We start from the raw sequence: 20,150 nt of genomic DNA, 5'->3' as shown, positions 1-20,150 counted from the left end.
AAAAAACCACTTGCCTTCTAACTAATTGCCTGTAGTGGGTTCTGGCTGCCTTAAATGCTCCCATTCTGTCCATTCTCTCTCCCCCCTCCCAATTAACGCATTGTGATTGGAGCACCCTCAAAAGGGAGATTTCTCCCAAAGAAATTCAAGGATGCAAAGTTGTCTATTTTAACACTGCCGCAAAATCCGTCCTGCAGCCAAGAGGGGGTCTCTTTTTCTGATTGTTCCGAGTGCTTGAAAATCCCTTTCAGACTTTGCTGCTTCTCCTCCCTCCCTCGGGATTGAGTGCAACCTTAAGCAGTGGGGGTGGGGAGGGGAAGGGGGGGGCTGGTGGAAAGCCGACAGATTCTTTCTCCAAAATCTCACCATATAAGGGCTGGCAGAAGACCCAGCGCTCCCCTTCCCTGGAAAATGCCCCCCCTCCGTTTTGTTTCGGGGTTTTTTTAACAAAAGGGGGGTGGGTTCTTCTTGAGGGCACAGGGATGCACTCTGCACGCGGGCAGGGGTGCCTTCTTCGCCCTCAGCGCTCCTCCTCCCCAGGGAGAGCCCGGGTCCTTCCCCAAAGCCGGCTGCAACATCTGGGGAGATGCCAGCGGGAGGAGCCGGGAGTTCCAGGCTGGTGGGGATGAGGAGGCATCTGATGCGGAGCAGATGAGAGGGGGGGGGGCTGGGGAGCCAGCCGAAGCGAGTGGGCCGGGAAAGGAACGCCAGACGGTGGAAATCTTGCTCAGAGGCCGCGGTGGGCGGAGGAGCTGACTTACAAAGGGATTGTTGATGGAAAATATTTATGCAAAGGCAGCACCCATTGCCAGCGGGGAAACCAGTTAACCAATTCCTGCTTCTGCAGAGGCATGAGGTGCCCCTCTGGCCATTCAACTGTTCTTTTCCTAAAAATTCCTCCCTGTGACTCAAGGCAGTAAACATCTTCACAACAATCCTTTCTGCTCCTCTTTCCCCCACAACATCCCTGCCAGGTGGGTTGGGGAGAGACAGAGACAGAGAGTGGGAGAGACAGAGAGAGAGGGAAAGAGAGACAGAGAGAGTAAGAGAGAGAGAGAGGGAGGGAGAAAGAGAAAAGAGAGAGAGAGAGACAGACTAGAACAGGACTAGAACTCGCAGTCTCCTGGTGATTGGCTCAAAGTCACCCAGCTAGCTTTCATGGCTAGGACGGTACTAGAACTCACCGACTCCTGGTGAGTTCTAGTCCGACTTCATGGTGACTGGCCCAAAGGTCATCCAGGTGGCATTCATGCCTAAAGCAAGACTAGAACTCACCATCTCCCGGTGACTGGCCCAAAGTCACCCAGCCAGCACTCACATGTGAGACGGCACTAGAACTTCCAGCCTCCTGGATCCTACTCCAGCATCTTAACTCTCCACCGCACTGACTCTCTTCCCTTTTCCCTTAGCCAGGTTTTGTTGTTGTTGTTTTGGGGGTGGGGGGTGGGGGTCTTTTGTAGTCCCTCCATTATTTCCCAGGCTGCCTTGCAACGGGAGTCATAGGGGCAGCCATCGGGTGCAAAATCTCCCCGGAAGCATCTGCCGAGTATCCCACCTTTTCCATTTCTCCTCCTCCTCCAGGCACGCCAGCAAGCCCAGGTGCGTCACCAGATGGCCGAAGAGAGCAAAGGAGAGTATCTCTCCACCTTACAGAGGTTCAACCAGGAGCAACGAGAACATTACCACACGCACATCCCCACCATTTTCCAGGTGAGGCAACCTCTCGCAATTTGGGCCTCCGAATTATTTTTGGTAGCAAACAATACAGTCCTCGGACTTACGACCTCCATTCGGCACCCATGGTTCTGTGGCTAAGCGAGACGGTGCTTCAATGAATCACTGCCGTTGTTAAGTCAGGAACCCGGTCATTAAGTGAATCCGGCTGCCCCATTGAGAAGGCCGCCAAAGGGGATCACGCGATCCCGGAACACTGTGACCGTCATAACTAGGAACCAGTTGCCAAGGGTCTCATAAGCGTGAAAGATGATCCCTTTTTTTCAAAGCGCCGTTGTAACTGCAAACAGCCACTAAATGAAACGGTTGTAAGTCAAGGATTTTCTAGGCGGAGGCAGCCCTAACTTCTCCTGATCGTCTGCTAGTTTCTGCCGCATCTGAATGAATAAACTCTGGCAGGAATTCAGACACAGCTGCCGGTTGTCCGAAAGACTCTGGAGCTGTCGTTGTATTGACATCATTGTTTCTCCCACCGCTGTCACTCACTGCTCTGCAGCTGGAGAGGCACAACGCGGAGGGGGCAGCCTGGTGCCAGGTTGAACCAACCAAGGCTCTGCCTGGATGTCCCAAGCCAAGAGTTGGTTATGTGACCGTTGCCAAAGGTTGTTTAGTGCAGTGGTCACCAGCTGGGGGTCTGCGAGAAAATTTTGGTGGTCCGCAGAAAAATTATCTGCATTTTATATATTTATATTCCTCCAAATACGGCCCCTGGGATGGATAGGTGCAATGAACAGCTGTGTTGCTGCAGAGAGTCTCCCCCTTAGGGGTCTTTTTGGGGTCTGGAGGGGGGCAGAAATTCTGACTTGGGGTCTGCTTCGGCCTCCTGGTGGGGGGCTTTGGCCGAAGGCTGGAGGGAAGGGCCGCTGGTGGCGAAGAGCCGGAGGGCCTCGTTCCAGTGGGACGGCATCATGGCCCGGAACTGGCTGAGCATCTCAGCCCACTGAGCCTCCAGGCACCTGGCCTTGCACTCCCGCAGGCCTTCCCTCTGCTTGGAAAGCCCATGCTCCTAGTCCTCAGTGAGGTGCTTCTGCTGAGCCTCCTTCTCGGCCAGATCCAATTTGAACCGAGCTGTTTTGCCAACTCTTTCTCCTGGGGGCTGCTTAGCTCCAGCAGCTGCTTTCTGTGGGGGCCCTAAGGAGCCCCGGTGGGCAGGCGAGGAGGGGCTGGGAGGGGAGGGGCGAGTAGAGGCTGGTGAGGCGCCTCTTGATGTGAGTGACATCGAGTTGGCCACGCCCACCCAGCCGCACGCCCACCTAGCCACGCCCACCCAGCCGGTCATTAGGCAGATCATATTAGTGGTCTGCGGGATTTAAAATTATGAGTTTAGTGCACTGTTTCTCAACCTTGGCAACTTGAAGATGTCCGGACTTCAACTCCCAGAATTCCCCAGCCAGCATTCGCTGGCTGGGGAATTCTAGGAGTTGAAGTCCGGACATCTTCAAGTTGCCACGATTGAGAAACAGTGGTTTAGTGGTTCCTGAAGTCCGAAAGGCTGGGGATCCCTGGTTTAGTGAATCTGGCTTCCCACGTCGACTTTGCTTGTTAGAAAAGATCCCCCCTGGACGCTGCAACTGTCATAAACACAGTCCTCGACTTATGACCGGAACGGAGCCCCAAATTTATGTTGTTAAGTGAGCCACTTGTTCAATGAGTTTGCAACATCCCCTTCTCACCTGATTAAAATTCAGACGACTGATTCGTATTTACAACGGTTGCCATGTCCCGGGGTCATCTGATCCCCTTTTGCGACCATCTGGCACAGTGGGCAGCTGCATTCACTTAACAACCAACTTAACAAACGCAATGATTCGCTTAACAACAGTGGCAACAAAATTCATAAAACGGGGCAATGCTCACTTAACAACCATCTTGCTTAGCAACAGGGCTCCATTGTGGTTATAAGTCGAGGATTTCTTATAGTTATGTTTCCAAAGCACGGGAGAACACACACACACACACACGCTGGAACTTTCCAATGCCAGAAAGAAAGAAATATGTGTATAATAAGCTGATATCATCTCCTACCCTGGCTTCCATCCTCTTCCTTTTTTTGGTCATCTTCAATAGCCTCCTTCCAGCCTCATCGCAGCCGTTTCTCTCTGTGACCAAAAGTGGAGTGGAAAATTCCCAAACCTGTCATAAGAAGAATTTGGAGTGAGCAGCTTCTGATTTTGAAAAATAATCTCCCTGCATGGAGGTTTTCCCCGGGAATTGCTCTCTGCCTTCCACTCACTCGCCAGTTGCAGGAGGGAATTAGGAAACCTCTTCATCCAGGAGAGAGTTTGTGTTACTTTGATTACGGAAAACTTGGAGCTATAGCCTTCCCATGACAATAAAAACCACACGCTTAGTCCCCAAAACCCTCTTTTTTATTGCAAGGGCTGAGAATTATCTTCATCCACAGCCCACAATGACTCACAAATAGTTTGTAAAGAGTCCGACAGAAGTCGGCCAAAGTCTTTCGGGGTAAGGCTGATAAGCACCCACCTTTATCTCCCTTGGAACAAAGACCTAATTGCCAACTAGCTTTGCAAGGCCCCAGAGTCAAAACGGAGCTTCAGAGTTTAAACCAACCAGAACGAATGAAGTTGCTTCCTGCAAAGGCTCCTGTGCCTTTGTTCCTCCTTTATGTCTTATGGGTGTTTATTTTATTTATTTTTAATTTGTTCGATTTCTGCAGCTGCCCATCTCTGTCAATGATACTGGGCAGCTTGCAATTTACAATTTTATTGGTACTTTGGAGTTATTTTTGTGAATACAAGGCTCTCTAGGATAAATTTACCTCCCTCCTCACTTCTCAGCAGTCCCAGATTTTGGAAAACCTTTCGTGTTTTCTCCTAGGACAGTGTTTCTCAACCTTGGCAACTTGAAGATGTCCGGACTTCAACTCCCAGAATTCCCCAGCCAGCATTCGCTGGCTGGGGAATTCTAGGAGTTGAAGTCCGGACATCTTCAAGTTGCCAAGGTTGAGAAACACTGTCCTAGAAGGTGTGAGAATATAAAGGCTCCCCTTGCACATGCACGCTAGTCGTTCCCGACTCTAGGGGGCAGTGCTCATCTCTGTTCCAGAGCCTCTTGAGGTTGCTGCATGGACGGGGTCTCCCTGGGAGACGTTTAACGTGTGATTCTTCCTCTCTCCAGAAAATCCAAGACATGGAAGAGAGGCGGATCATCAGAATAGGGGAATCCATGAAGACGTTTGCCGAGGTGGATCGCCAGGTGACGCCCATCATCGGAAAGTGCCTGGACGAGATCACCAAGGCCGTGGACTCCATTGACCCGAAGCACGTAAGTGGGAAGCTTCCTCCAGACCTAGGATCACACCTGGGTTGTGGGGAAGGTGATATTTAACCCTGTTCGTCAGGTGTAAGCCGTAGAGTTGGTGCGGTGGCCTAGAGGTGGCGCTCTCGCCTCACCATCAGGAGTTCGATACCAGGTAGAGGCAGATATTCCTCTCTCTGGGCACAAGGAGAATGTATCTGCCGAACAAAACTCCGCATTGGCAACAGGAAGCGTATCCGGCCAGTAAAACACTCTGCTGGCTCCATTTAGTTGCCCAGACTCCACCCCACAAGGGATGATGGGGTCGTTATTTATTATTTATTTATTTATTTTATTAGACACATTTATATGCCACCCAATCCCGAAGGACTCGTTAAATGAAGATGATCAGGCGTAAACCATGTTTGCTCTTTGAAAAAGAGTCGGATGTGGTTCCTCCACTGCAGCTTTTTATGCTTAAGGCAGTGCATCCGTTGTCCCCTTTCATGTACAGGACGTCCTCTACTTACAACCGGTCCTCACACTTGTGACGGTTGCTTCATCCGTTACAAGCGGTTAACTTAAAACACTAGCGATTCCCTTAACAATGAATGCCGTGCTTTGCTTAACAGCTGTGGCCAGCTGTTACACGCTCAAATGCAACTCACTTAACAACCCTTTTGCTTAGCAGTGGAAGTTCTGCTCTTACTTGTTGGACGTAAGTGGAGGGCTGCTTGCAAGCCAGAGGTGCGCCCCCCCCCACCACCACCGTGAGGCCCATCGAAGGGCAGGTGGGCAGGACTGAGATGACAGATTTAAACAGCACAGATTCAGAAAGCTGAGAGCAGCAGTTGAACTTGCTCTGGATGCCCGTCCGATTTCCTGCTTCCTGTCTGGATAAAGACAGTCGCCGTGTTTCCTTCCGATGCAGCGACAGGAGGTTAGAACCCAGGGCAGGGGATGTGGCACGGCTTAGAAAAGATAAAGCAAAGGTTGGAAAATAAAGTAATACCAAATAAAATTGGAAAAAGAGGAGGTGGAACATACAGGATGCGGCTTCCTCTGCTTTTCTTTGTCTCTCCAGTTCGCAGCTATTCCCTTCTTAATTTCCCTTTCCTCTTCCCATCCCTTCCTGTGAAGTTTGGGAAGAGTTACTGAATTGGGAACACACCCTCGTGTCCCCTGCAAACCCCTATTCTGACCCAGGCTTCCTTAACAAGCATGAAGCAGAGTCTTCGTCTCTTTTATTTACACGACTGTGGATTCCTTTCATTCCCAGTCAGCAAGGCTTGGCAAACAGTCTTTTCAAAGGAATGTTTATCCACACGAACCTTATCTCGCTTGGAGAGCTGCCAGGTAACCAGTTTCCAACCGCAGGGCAAGGCAAGGCTTGGCCCAGAGTCTCTTACAGTCACAAACAGAACTTTCCACTCTTGAAACGACTGAAGGAACAAATTGTTTCCTGCAAAAGCCCCCTCCCCCTTCGCTCCTCCTTTGTTTCCTCTGGGAGGGGCCATTCATCATCCACCTGTGGCCTTACTCCCATGTCGACCCTGATTTCTTAGTTGTCCTTGTCTTCTGGCAGCTCTGTGCATGCGCACACTGGGAACAGGCTCCAGCTGTTCTTCTGCCTCGCTGATGTCTGACTCTGAAGGCAGCTGATAACTGTCAGACGGCCTCAGCCCCCTCTCTGCCTCCGACACAGAGCCCTCATCAGAGCCCTCCCCAGACTCCAGGACTGGCCCATCTCCCTCCTCATCCTCCCCACTCTGCGACTCTCCTGCCAGCTCCGCTGGAGGGCCACAACACTGCCTGGGTTTCCCGATTTTCCCATGCTTGACAGAATTCTGGGTCATTTTCTTAGCTGATAACCCCAAAACCTGCTTCCTGTGAAGAAGCTTCTTGGACAAGAAGCGAAACTTCTTCCAAGGAAAAAGAAAGCACGGAAGTCCGGCTGCCTTTTGAAAAAAGCACCTTCGGGTCCACCATCACCTGGATTGAGTGAGACTCTCAATCAATCAGAGTAGGCCTGGAAGGGACCTTGGAGGTCTTCTAGTCCAACCCCCTATTCAAGCAGGAAACCCTGCACCATTCCAGACAAATGGCTGCCCAGTCTCTTCTTGAAAGTCTCCAGGGATGGAGCCTTCACAACTTCTAGTGGCAAATTGTCCCACTGGTTAATTTGTCGGTTCCTTCAAAGTTCTTGAGATTCCAAGATCCTCAGTTTGTGACCCTGTTCTCTGCCATTGTGTGTCCCCATCCAGGATTCTCAGCTCGTGGTCGATGCCTTCAAATCCGGCTTTGAACCCCCAGGAGATGTTGACTTTGAAGACTTCACCCAGCCAATCAAGCGAGCCGTTTCCGAATCCAGCCTCTCGAACTCAAAAGAGAGCAAATCCGAATCCAGATTTTCCAGCAAGTCGAAGGGCAAATTATGGCCGTTCATCAAAAAAAACAAGGTATATATGACATTTCTCTCTCTCTCTCTCTCTCTCCTGTGCACACTTTGGCCTAGTTGTTCACACTTTTTTGTACAGTAGTTTTTGCTACTTGTGAGTTTTTTTCTTTGGAATCCCAGCAGTGAAGTGTTTTTTTTTCTCTCTCTCTTTCTCTCTCTTTCTCTTCTTCTTCTTCTTCTTTTTTTTATTTTAAATAGAAATTAGTTTCTAAGAACTAATAGCTGATGGTCCTGTTTGAAATTTAATGTAACAGTTTTTCTTTTCATTGGCAAAGTTTTTGTTTTGTTTTTAATTTTTCAATGCATCTTCTTTTGAAATTACGGTTCTTTTCTTTATAATTTGTGTTTAGCTTTTAATGCCGAATTGATTTGAATTGGTTTGAAGTTAGTTTTGTTTGGCTCTGTTTCAGTTGTATCTTCGCCATGGTGGTTACAGGCGGTCCTCGACTTACAACCGCAATAGAAACAAAATTCCCGTTGCTAAGTGAGGCATTCATTAAGTGAGCTTTGCTTCATTTTTACGGCCTTTCTTGCCAGAGTTATTAAGTGAATCACGTCAGTTGTTAACCTAATAAGACGGTTTTTAGGTGACTCTGGCCTCTTCCCCATGGACTCTGCTTGTCAGATTGTCCCAAATGGGGACTCATAAATATGAGTCAGTTGCCAAGCGTCCAAATTTTGCTCACATGATCATGGGGATGCTGCAATGGTCATAAGTGTGGAAAAATGGTCCTGTCCGTTTTTCAGTACCGTCATAACTTCTAACAGTCACTAAATCAGTGTTTCTCAACGTTGGCAACTTGAAGATGTCCGGACTTCAACTCCCAGAATTCCCCAGCCAGCGAATGCTGGCTGGGGAATTCTGGGAGTTGAAGTCCAGACATCTTCAAGTTGCCAAGGTTGAGAAACACTGTCCTAACCACTGCTGGGGAATTCTGGGAGTTGAAGTCCGGACATCTTCAAGTTGCCAAGGTTGAGAAACACTGCACTAAATCAACTGTTGTAAATCGAGGACTTCCTGAATTTTTTTTCCCCCAGACTTTCCTGCTCAATTCTAAATAATTGCTGTCCCTTCTTCTTCCTTTTCTTTTTTTTTTCCATGCCTGCCTCAGTTGCTCCTCTGGTTCCATTGCTCGACCCTTTCCAGCTAATTCAATCATTAGGGAAACAGGAAAGCCCAATTTCTCCATTGTTAAATTGGGCTGGAAGACCTAAGCATCTTCATTAGAACTTCATCCTCTCCCCTCAGTCCAACTAGGAAACATGATTTATTTCCTCCACTCGCATGCTCAGTCTTTCGGCTAAACATTTGCTCCGCTGTCCACATCAGTTTTGGGGTGGTGGTGGCCCCTTGCAAAGGAAGAAGCCAGAGGCCGATGGAGCACAGCCGTGGGTCCTTCAACCCAACAGGTGACTTTTCCTTCTCCGTGGCACCTGGAAACGGGGTTGAGATGGGGAAAGGGGACTCGACTCCTTTGAAGCTGAGCCCAGCTTTCGTGTCTCCTTGGCGGTTGGGACGGGACCTCCGTGGGTCCCTCTGGGCAAGCGTTCTGGGGCAGGGTAGCAAATGTTTGGGATGAGCAGGCCTAACACTCTCCACGTGCATCAGCTTCTCCTTTTTCACCACCCGCATGATCAAAGCATGAACAAGGCATGTTCCTGGGTTCTCCTCCTCGCGTTGGGTTGACGCCACTTCTGCAGATGTAGCTCTTTGCCTCCTACATGGTTAGGAGTTGGGGGTAGGATGGGTCTGGCCCAGGGGTCCTCACACATGTCCCTTGACCTTCACTTTATTGATGTTTGTGGTTGCATCTCGTTCTTCAATGTCCACCAATGGTTTCCTTTAAGCGATACAGGGATCGCTTAAAGAATTCATAATTCTCAGCCACAAGATTTAGATTTATTTTATTTGTATGCCGCCCTTCTCCGGGAGGGACTCAGGGCAGCGAACAACTCAAAAGGGGGAAAGGGGAACATAGAACACAATACAAGTAGTTAACTCCCCGCGGAGATCCGGACCCTCACCTCTCTCCAGGCCTTCCGGAAAGCCGTCAAAACCTGGCTGTGCCGGCAGGCCTGGGGTTGATGAGTTCCCCTCCCCTCTCGACCTGTGTGGCTGTATGATTCTTGTTTATTTTAATCATGTGTATTGTGTTCTATGTTCCCCTTTCCCCCCTTTGCGTTGTTCACCGCCCTGAGTCCCTCCCGGAGAAGGGCAGCATACAAATAAACTAAATCTAAATCTAAATCTAAAATAGCCAAGAATCATACAACCACACCAGTTGAGAGGGGAGGGGAACTCATCAACCCCCAGGCCTGCCGGCACAGCCAGGTTTTGACGGCTTTTCGGAAGGCCTGGAGAGAGGTGAGGGTCCGAATCCCTGCGGGGAGTTCGTTCCAGAGGGCCGGAGCTGCCACAGAGAAGGCCCTCCCCCGGGTAGTAGCCAGGTGGCATTGGCTGGTAGACGGAACCCGGAGGAGGCCGACCCTGTGTGATCTAATGGGTCTTTGGGAGGTAATTGGCAGCAGGCGGTCTCTCAAGAGGCAAGGGAATTCGTAGTTCTGGAGAATATTCCCAGGATCCTCAAAAAGACCAAACGTTGGTTGGGGAAAATCTGGGAACTGAACTCCACCGTCTGAAGTCTCTTCCAAATCCCAGAATTTCCAGCAATGGCATATTCACCGGTTGACACTCATTCACCTGGGGATGGAGGCTTCCAGGAACTCTCATGACCCAACTAGGTAACATCATCAGTGCTATGAGTTATGACTCTGTCCCTGCCTAAATACAGCAGTTCAGAGCTTGGTCGCTTTCTTGCAGGCATTTCGTGACTTAATTAGGTAACATCCTCAATGCTAGAAGGAGCTGCCCTGTTTCCCTGGAAAATAAGACAGGGCCTTGTTTTCTTTCGACCCACGAAATAAGCGCTTGGCCTTATTTTCGGGGAGGTCTTATTATTTTTGAGGTGCAGGAGGCGGAGAGCGTGGTCACCTCATGGCTGCTGCTGTGTTGCAAAGTTTTTGGGGAGGGCTTATTTTCAGGCGCAGGCGCTCAAAAGCCCGACGGGGCTTATTATCCAGGGGGGTCTTATTTTCAGGGAAACAGGGTAGCTGCTACCAGTGCTACATTCTGTTGATCATAATAGCAATAACTCTTAGACTTATATACTCATTAATACCCTGTTTCCATGAAAATAAGACTTCCCCGAAAATATTTGAGCGCGTGCGCAGCTGGTCCCCACCATTTCTCCTCGTTGCTTGCCACGCAAAAGTGAGGAGGCGAAGCCGGGGGGGGCGGACATTCCACACGCACCCCCTGACCTAATGGCCACTCCCACAACCCCAGCCACCGCGCCCCTTCTGTCACGCTAATGGCTGCCTCAAAAAGAGCGCAAGACTCAGGTGACCACGCTCGCCACCTCCTGCACCTCAAAAATAACAAGACCTCCCCGAAAATAGCAATAGCAATATAGCAGTAGACTTATATACCGCTTCATAGGCCTTTCAGGCCTCTCTAAGCGGTTTACAGAGAGTCAGCATATCGCCCCCAACAATCCGGGTCCTCATTTTACCCACCTCGGAAGGATGGAAGGCTGAGTCAACCCTGAGCCGGTGAGATTTGAACCAACCGCTGACCTGCTGATCTAGCAGTAGCCTGCAGTGCTGCATTTAACCACTGCGCCGCCTTGGCTCTAAAATAAGGCCAAGTGCTTATTTCGGGGGTCAAAAGACAATAAGGCCCTGTCTTAATTTTGGGGGGAACATGGTAGTGCTTTTACAGCCGTCTCTAAGCACTTGATAGAGTCAGCATGTTGCCCCCAACAATCTGGGTCCTCGTTTCATCAACGGTGGAAAGATGGGAGTGGGTCGGAATGACCTTCGTGGCCGTGAGCAGTGAGTTAGCCTGCAATGCCGCATCCGAACCCGATGTTACCTGACTGAATGTCTGCAAGAAAACCCCCAAGCTGGGAGCGACTGTATATAACCAGGGAGCGAGCCACACTCACCAGCACTGATGGTGTCCCCTAGTTGGGTCAAGAAACGCCTGCTGAAAGCTTCTGTATGGGAAGAAGAGAACAAGCGACCCTCCCTTCTAGCACTGATGACGTTACCTAGTTCAGTGTTTCCCAACCTTGGCAATCTGAAGATGTCCGGACTTCAACTCCCAGAATTCCCCAGCCAGCATTCGCTGGCTGGGGAATTCTGGGAGTTGAAGTCCGGACATCTTCAAGTGGCCAAGGTTGAGAAACACTGTCCTAAACACTTCCCCATCTTCAAGTTGCCAAGGTTGGGAAACACTGACCTAGTTGGATAATAAAACACCAAGCTCAGAGAGGACCAAGGACGTCACCATTCAATCCTGACCTAGGAATATTCTCCCCTATTCGGAGTTTCCCATCTGTTTAACACCCGAATCTCCTCCTGCATGAAGCATGGGCGGCCATCCTAACCACCTGCTACAAAACTGCTTTTGGATCATGCCTTTTTTTTTTTGGTGGGGGGGAAACCTTTCTTTCGGATTCAAGGGGCCGATCTTTCCCCTTCCTCTCGTTTTCTTTCTCTCTCCCCCCCACCCTCACCCCCAGCCCACCTTCTGCTTTGCTTTCCTGTTTTTTTTTTATTTATGAAAAACCCCATGACGTCAGTGATTATTTTTTCTTTGATTTCTTTTGCCTCCGTCCGTGGCTTTTCTTGGGAGGAATTCTTCCGAAATTTGATTTTCAGCAGGTTTTTGGGTGTCCCCCTCCCCCCTTATCTGTTTTGGTTTTAGTTCCCCTTTTTTTTGGTGCTTGTAAATTTGTTTGCCTTTTTTTCTTTTTTTTTGTATGTGTGTGTGTATGCTCTGTGCTTTATTTATTATTTGATTTGGTTCCAGGTTTGGTTCCTTAACCTTTTTGATTTCATTGTGTTGTTGTTGTTTTGTTTTCTTTTTTAATTCTATCACTTCTCCATCTCTTATACGTAGCTTATGTCCCTTTTAACACCCCCCTATCAGCCTCCTCCTCTGCCCCCTTCCTCTGCCTCGCCTTCTGCTCTGCCAAATGGCCCTCAGTCCCCTAAGCAGCAAAAGGAACCCCTGTCCCATCGCTTCAACGAATTCATGACCTCCAAACCCAAAATCCACTGCTTCAGGAGCCTAAAGCGCGGGGTAAGTTCTCCGGGTGTGTCTGTCGGCTTTCCTCTCCTCTTCCATTGCACGTTCTGTTGTGACGTTTGGGGAAACTGAGGGTTACGTCCACTTCCTTCCTTCCTTCCTTGTAGAGGGCCATAGTCTGTGTGTGTGTGTGTGAGACCCATAGCTCGGCGGCCCGAGAATTAGAATTCGGCACGGAGTCAAAAACCCCCACGGTGAAACCACCCCAAAAAAAGTCACACGGGCCTTTGTATGCGGGAAATGATTAGGACCCCTTTACCCTGCACTGGTGAAGCCCCAGCTGTGTCCAGTTGTGGTCACCGCGATAGAAAGAAGATGTTGAGACTCTGGAAAGAGTGCAGAGAAGAGCAACCGAGAGGATTAGGAGGCTAAAACCTATACAGAATGGTTGCTGGAATTGGGCATGTCTAGTCTAGACAATGCGGTGGCTCAGTGGCTAAGACGCTGAGCTTGTCAATCAGAAAAGGTCGGCAGTTTGAATCCTTAGAGCCACCTACTGGAGTGAGCTCCCGTGACTCGTCCTGAACCTAGCAGTTCGAAAGCACGTTTAAAAATGCAAGTAGAAAAATAGAGACCACTTTTGGTGGGAAAGTAACGGTGTTTCGTGCACCTTCAGCATTGAGTCGTGCCAGCCACATGACCACGGAGACGTCTTCGGACAGTGCTGGCTCTTCGGCTTTGAAACGGAGATGAGCACCACTGCCCCCTAGAGTCAGGAATGACTAGCACAGATGTGCAAGGAGAACATTTACCTTTTAGTCTACAGAAAAGAAGAACTAGGGGTGAAGTGATAGCAGTATTCTAATATCTCAGGGGCTGCCCCAAAGAAGAGGGAGTCAAACTATTCTCCAAAGCACCTGAGGGCAGGACAAGAAGCAATGGGTGGAAACTAATCAAGGAGAGAAGCAACTTAGAACTAAGGAGAAATTTCCTGAGAGTGAGAACAATTAACCAGTGGAACAAATTGCCTCCAGAAGTTGTGGATGCTCCAACACTGGAAGTTTTTAAGAAGAGGTTGGATAGCCATTTGTCTGAAGTATTGTAGGGTTTCCTGCCTAAGCAGGGGGTTGGACTAGAAGACCTCCAAGGTCCCTTCCAACTCTGTTATTCAGTTTGGCCATTGAAACAGTCAAACCCGATCAGTGTCTCTAGAGTCAGGGTAGTCCTGGACTTATGACCATTCATTTAGTGGCCATTCAAAGTTGCGCTGGCACTGACAATGCGGCCCTTTTCTTGCAATTTGTCGCGAACTGTTGTTTTGTGACATTGGAATCTTTGTGGTTTCCATCCCGATGGATGTTATTGACTCCTTTCCCTTCCCATGTGATTATCTGACCTGTTTTGCATCCAGAAATGTCTTTTTAATCATTTGCCATGTTTCGCTTTTGATTCTTTCTCCACGTTGTGCGTTGTGGGTGCACAATCACACTGAGATTGTCCGAATTAATACTTTTTTCCAATCCGCCTGCCGCAAATGCCTAAAAAAAATAAAATTTAATTTCTTCCTTTTTTCAGCTTTTGGGGATGTTGATCTTATTTTAGTATTATTTCAGCCCTGGTTTGCTTGCAGATTAATAGCGTGTGATTGTTTTTCCCTGCGGAAGAAATCCGGTAGGTGCTTGGCATGTTTGGAAAGAAAAATGAAATAAAATGTGGAGCATGGGCTTTTTTTTTTTCCATTTTAGGATCTTCACTCTGAAACTCTAGCCAAGCTGGAAAATGTATTGTGGGTTTCATTTCATTTGGGATTAAACAACTAGCTAGTGTTCCGTAGGACGGGATATTGAAAACTGCTACTTTTAAATTGAATGGATTATAATTCAGTGTAAAATAATATCTCTAAAACTTCAAGGAACTCCCCGCCTCTAAAAAGTTAGCCTGTCAGGGAATAAACTGCTAAGCTAGTTTTCTTAATGTGAGGGGTTTTAAATTATTAATATTAATCGTGGGAGGGATTTTCCTGTGACTGGATAAATTATTCATTTTTCTGGCTTGGCCCTAATAAGAGAGAACCCGAGCCACGGAAGGAATTGTGAAAATTCATTAAACTGAGCATTTCGGTCCTTTTGTGTTTTCTGAAGTCACATAAACCAATGTGGGGAAGTTTACAAAAGGCAGTTTCATGCAATGCCGTCCTTCAATTATAGTTTATTGATCAAACCTATGATTACCTTGGTCCTTGCTGTGTTTAAACATTCGGAGTAGTAGGTTAGAACAGTGTTTCCCAACCTGTGCAACGGGAAGCGGTCCGGACTTCAACTCCCAGAATCCCCCAGCCAGCGAATGCTGGCTGGGGGATTCTGGGAGTTGAAGTCCGGATTGCTTCCCGTTGCCAAGGTTGGGAAACACTGGGTTAGAAGCATTGCATGGAATCGGGGTTAGGGACCGTCAGTAATTAGTTAATTTTTTATCTAAGTATTTCTTTCCCCCTGGGAGGAGTTGTTTTCTCTCTCCTGGCCATTCTTCCTTGGGTTCTGGATTATCCAGACTTCTGCTCCGAATTTGCATCCAAAGGAGATGCTGCTCGTATTAAATGCTTCTCATCTTAAATGCGTGATGGGAAGGGGGGTGTTTCCGTCAACCCTTTTTATTTCTCAGCTCTTCTTTTTTTGAGACCTGGAGGGCTGATACAGGTAGTCCTTGACTTATGATCCTAATTAAGCCCAGAAGTACGGTCACTAAGTGAGTCATCCCGTGACCAACCTGATTTTATGACCTTTTTTTTGGGTAATGGTCGTTCAGCCAATGGCACGGACGTTAAGCAAACTCACATCACCGTTAAGGGAGCCCACAGTCATTAAGTCAACCCGATCATCCGCAGTCAGGAATGTCTCACTTAACAACTGTACTTGTCAGCACTGTGTGCCTGTTTTGACCGAGGCTTCCCAAGAGCATGAAGCCAAATCCTGGTCCCTACAAAAACCCCTTTTATTAATGGACTGTGAATTCTGCTCGTTCACCCCCAGGAAAGTCTTTCGAGGGAGGATTTATGGTCACAGACCTTATCTGGCTTGGAGAGCTGACAGGCATAAAATCTGCAGAACTGGGCAAGGAGCCTCGGAGAGTCACAAACCAATTATGGGAACTAATGGTCTCCTGCAAACTCCATTCCCCTTTCGCTCCTCTTTTACTTCCTCTGGGGAGGGGTCATTCACCGTCCACCTGTAGCCTTACTCTCAAGTCTCCCCCTGTTCTTTAGCTCTTCCCTTCGTCTGGCCACTCTGCACATGTGCACACTGGGAAGAGGCTCCAGCTGTTCTTCTGCCTCACTGATGTCTGACTCTGAAGGCAGCTGGTAACTGTCAGATGGCTCTGTCCCCATCTCTGCCTCTGACACAGAGCCCTCCTCAGAGCCCTCCCCAGACTCCAGGACTGGCCCAGGTTCCTCCCCAACCGCCTCGCTGTCAGAATCTGCTGCCAGCTCCACTGGTCACTGGCAGCCCACAACAGTGTCCTGATTCCTGGTCACAAGCCCGAGGACTACCTGTGTCAGTTCGTAACCTGGCCACCCTCTTACAGTGTTTGATTCCTGGTTAACCATCTCGCAGTTCAAATTATCTTTCTTTGGGGTTGTTTCCATCACGCTCCAGCCAGAGGTAACCTTTATTGCTGAAGGAGGAATAAATGTAGCTCTCTTTATTATTATTATTTTCCGTTCTCCCTTCTGCTCCTCCTCCTCTTCCTCCTCCTCTCTTTTTTAACACCTGTATTTTCTTTTGCTAACTCAGCAACAATCCCAGTCTTTGTACTTTGACAAAGAACACATGAAGAGGCGCTTAGGCAGAGCCACCTATGCCGTGGAGGCTAGGGAGTACATTGTAAGTCCCGTGGATGGTGTGGACGGCCCACGCAACCACTGACGCGTTTGCAACGTTTGCAAGGGGGAGGACGCCCCAAGTCCCAATTCGGCCCTCAGCAACAACCCCCCCCCCCAGGAGGTTGCGAGCAAAACAAAACCCCAAATCTTGAAGGGACGGGGGCCCCGCTTCCTTCACATCACAGTGTGCTGGGTTGGCTGGAGATTTAAAAAACCGTAAACGTTGGAAAATCCACAGCGAACCTTCCACGAAAGAGGCAGAATCGCCGCTGCAGTGAAACTCTCTTTGCTGATGCCCAGAAGATGGGAGAAGCAAAAACTGGCTATTTGGCAGAACGATAGGCTGCGGTGGGTTGTTGTTGTTGTTGTTATTTGGAACACAACATGCCAGATATCATGGTTGTAGAGGGCCGAAGCATACAGTTTATTGATATCGCAGTACCAGGAGATGCCGGAGTCAAAGAAAAAGAATTGGGGGAAAAATCAAGAAATATCGCGACTTGGCCATCGAAACTACACGGCCATGGATGAAGCATGTAACGGTGATACCCATGGTCACCGGGGCACTTGGTACCCTGGCCAAGAATTTTACAAAACGCATCAAGAAATTGCAGCCTCCTGCAATAACACCAGTGGAACTGCATAAAATTGTGTTACTCGGAGCTTCATACATCTTAGGGAGATACTTGGTTGATACTTAGGATGCCGGCAGCACCTATATCAGCCATTAGCACCAGTCCAGTGGTATTTGTGACACATCTTTAAATGTTCAGTTGACAGCAACCCGTATCGACTATTGACCGCTGAGTCCCTTCCGGATCTATTCCGATTAGCTGAATTATAAGAACAATTAACCAGTGGAACGACTCCAGAAACTGTGGGTGCTCCGTCCCTGGAGGTTTTGAAGAAGATGCTGGAGAGCCATTTGACTGGGATGGAACAGGGTCTCCTGCCTGAGCAGGGGGTTGGACTGGAAGACCCCCCCAAGGCCCCTGACAGCCCTCTGATGCTATGAATCGTGTTGGATCAGAAGTGGTAACTCCTCATGGAGGTTGGCTTAATAAGCACCACCCTGAAGTTGGGAAGGGAGTCAGGCTGTCTTCGACACATGACTTGAGGCTAACACGGGGAATGCTGCGATGGTCGTAAGCGTGAGAAACGTTCTCAAGTCTCTTTTTTTTCAGTGCCGTTGTAACTTTGAAGGGTCACTAAGCCAGCGGTTGTAATTCGGGGACCACCTGTAATTAAGTCGTGTCCTCGATAGGCTTGTTCTCACCCAACGAGCTGGAGAAGGAGGGAGTTACACTGCAGTGGGCAGCAAACTCTGGCTCGTTAACCCCGCACCAAGTTTGGCAAAATTGCCTCACCCCAAAAATCACCTTTGAAGAAGGGAAAGGCTGGGTTTTTCCGCCGAGCCTCCTCTCCCTTCCAATGCAGAGGAAATATATATATATATATATATATATTCATATTTGTGCCTTACCAGGCTCTTCAATCTTGGTCCAACCACTCGGAATCCGCCCTCTTGCCCGCTGCAAACGAGAGTCATGGTTTGCCACGTGCCAGGAACGCCGAGATCCACCGGCTTCTCCATGCGCTGCCGCGTGTCCATCGTTTTGCTTGCGGCTTCCCCTCCATCGGCTCCCTCTGCTGCATCCTGACAACATGAGCCCCAGAGGGTTAATTGCCCTGCTTCCGGGTGTAAGGAAGGGGGATTGTGGGAAATCAGAGACCGGCCCACCTCCCCGCCTTCTCCAGAGCCATCGGTTGTTGTTGGTGGTGGTGGGGGAACCCGAATAAACCACGTAGGGGATCTGGTTGGGGAGGAAGCAAAGGGATTTTATTCTTGAATTTATTGCTTGCGGTTATGCAGACTTTCTACTTTGGCCACTCGAAGAGGTGTGGACTTCGACTCCCAGAATTCCCCAGTTAGGCTGGGGAATTCTGGGAGTTGAAGTCCACACCTCTTCAAAGGGATCAAAGTTGACAAAGGTGAGGATATAAAGGACTTAAGATATGATCTTATACCTCCCCCCCCTGCAATTTCTCAGTGAAAACTACAAATTGGAGATTAGCTCATTTATTTAGGAATTAACTTGAGGCATCAGCTGTACGTAGCCAGATTTTGCCATTGTTGGTTTTCCCACCAGGCTAAATTGTCTGGGTCAAGCCATATAATTCAGATGTGGAATTCACATGCTCACCTGGTTGGGTTAAAGCCAATTTACGCCCCTCCCCAAAACACAGCGTCATTAAAAGAAACCAAAAGATAAGCATGGAAAACAGAATCTGATTAAACCACAGATGCCACCGTTTCAATACGGTGATCAGGTTTGCTCGTAACTGAAGAATTAGGGCAGCCTATAGCTAATAGGGACTGAAACAAGTTTTGTTTTATTTCTATTTTTTTTACAGAGCTATGAAAAACCCGAGAAATTAAAGGGATTTTTGTAAAAGTTAACCACAGTCCAATCCCTAGAACAAAAGTTTAATTTTTTTTTACAGTAATCAGACCAGTTAATTTTTTAAATATAATTTGTATTCAAATTCTCCTCATGTAAAATACAAATGAAAAGAAGAAGAATGGGGAAAGGGGGAAGGGGAAAAAAGGGAGAAAGAGAAGTGTGGGAAAAGAAAGGAAGTAACACTGGTTTTTAACAAGAGGTTCGACAACTATTTGTCTGAAATGCTGCAGGGTTTCCTGCCTGAGCTGGGGGTTGGACTAGAAGACCTCTGAGGTCCCTTCCAACTCTTGTTACCCCGTTACGGAAAAAAAAGACTAACCTCGAACTTCTTTTAAGTGCTGTAAAATAAAAATAATAAAATGCAGCCTTAATATTTCAGTTTTACATGCTTTAGTACACATGAGCCATTGCTATAACAGCAAACGGTTTTTTGTCTTTTAAAAATCAGTCAAAAGAAGTCATTAAAAGAGGGGGTTTTTTTGAGGGGGGGATTCCGTATGGCGTTTTATATATATATTTATGTATTTATTTATATGTATATGTATATGTGTATACATATACATATACATATAAATCATATGTATACATATAAATCATATGTATACATATGTATCAGCCAGCCAGGGTGGGAGGTATATACTTAAAGTCACAACCCCTGGTATGCCCAAGTATGGGAGGAAGGTCACACTTCCACTCTCTGTCATTAGGCTCGTCACAAGAGACCAAGAGACCCGGGCTGGCTGATAAAGGAGTCGTTCTCTGTAGCTCAAATGGTTAACTCCCTGCCTGGGAGGCAATAGAGCACAGGTTCGATTCCCAAAAACTTGGGTATGGCTAGCTGATGAGAGCTAAATAGCTTGAAATAGATCTATACTAGTCTCCCTTTATTTATTTATCAGCATAAATATAACAAATGTAACAAAAAAGGCAACAGTAAAAAATATTGGGTTTCTGTCTGGATGGTCTCTTGTGACGAGCCTAATGACAGAGAGTGGAAGTGTGACCTTCCTCCCATACTTGGGCATACCAGGGGTTGTGACTTATATCCACCTAAGAATCTGGAGGTCCACTTTCTGGACTCCCGATGCAAAGTTTTAAGAAACTCTTTGGAACCTTTTGGGCAGTCATGTTGACAGTTTAAAAGCCTCCACCGTAGATGCAAAAAAGAAAAAGGAATAATAATAATAGTGCCAAAAACCAAGGGGAACCCCTCCCCTCCTGCAAAACAATACCTTCTGTTCTCATTTCCCCCCTTCTTCC

General features: G+C 48.1%; 1 protein-coding gene across 16 annotated transcripts in view; it reads left to right on the top strand.

Moving 5' to 3' along the window:
* The window catches only part of FNBP1 (formin binding protein 1), a 70,106-nt gene that overhangs the window by 33,016 nt on the left and 16,940 nt on the right, over nucleotides 1-20,150 (top strand). For 6 of the 16 annotated variants that reach the window (XM_087704928.1, XM_087704929.1, XM_087704927.1 and 3 more), the window contains exons 7-9: nucleotides 1,582-1,710; nucleotides 4,876-5,022; nucleotides 7,260-7,454. In XM_087704928.1, coding sequence (XP_087561054.1) covers nucleotides 1,582-1,710; nucleotides 4,876-5,022; nucleotides 7,260-7,454 — 471 coding nt within the window. Of the gene's footprint in view, nucleotides 1-1,581; nucleotides 1,711-4,875; nucleotides 5,023-7,259; nucleotides 7,455-12,419; nucleotides 12,603-16,336; nucleotides 16,427-20,150 lie in introns of all 16 variants that reach the window. The other 10 variants (XM_087704920.1, XM_087704917.1, XM_087704918.1 and 7 more) reach the window with 4 other exon arrangements.

The sequence above is a fragment of the Thamnophis sirtalis genome, unplaced genomic scaffold, assembly GCF_051295495.1.
Source record: "Thamnophis sirtalis isolate CommonGarterSnake01/CBP01778 unplaced genomic scaffold, rThaSir2_p1.2 scaffold_2, whole genome shotgun sequence".
Lineage (NCBI taxonomy): Eukaryota > Metazoa > Chordata > Lepidosauria > Squamata > Natricidae > Thamnophis > Thamnophis sirtalis.
This window is presented reverse-complemented; position numbering and strand designations above follow the sequence as displayed.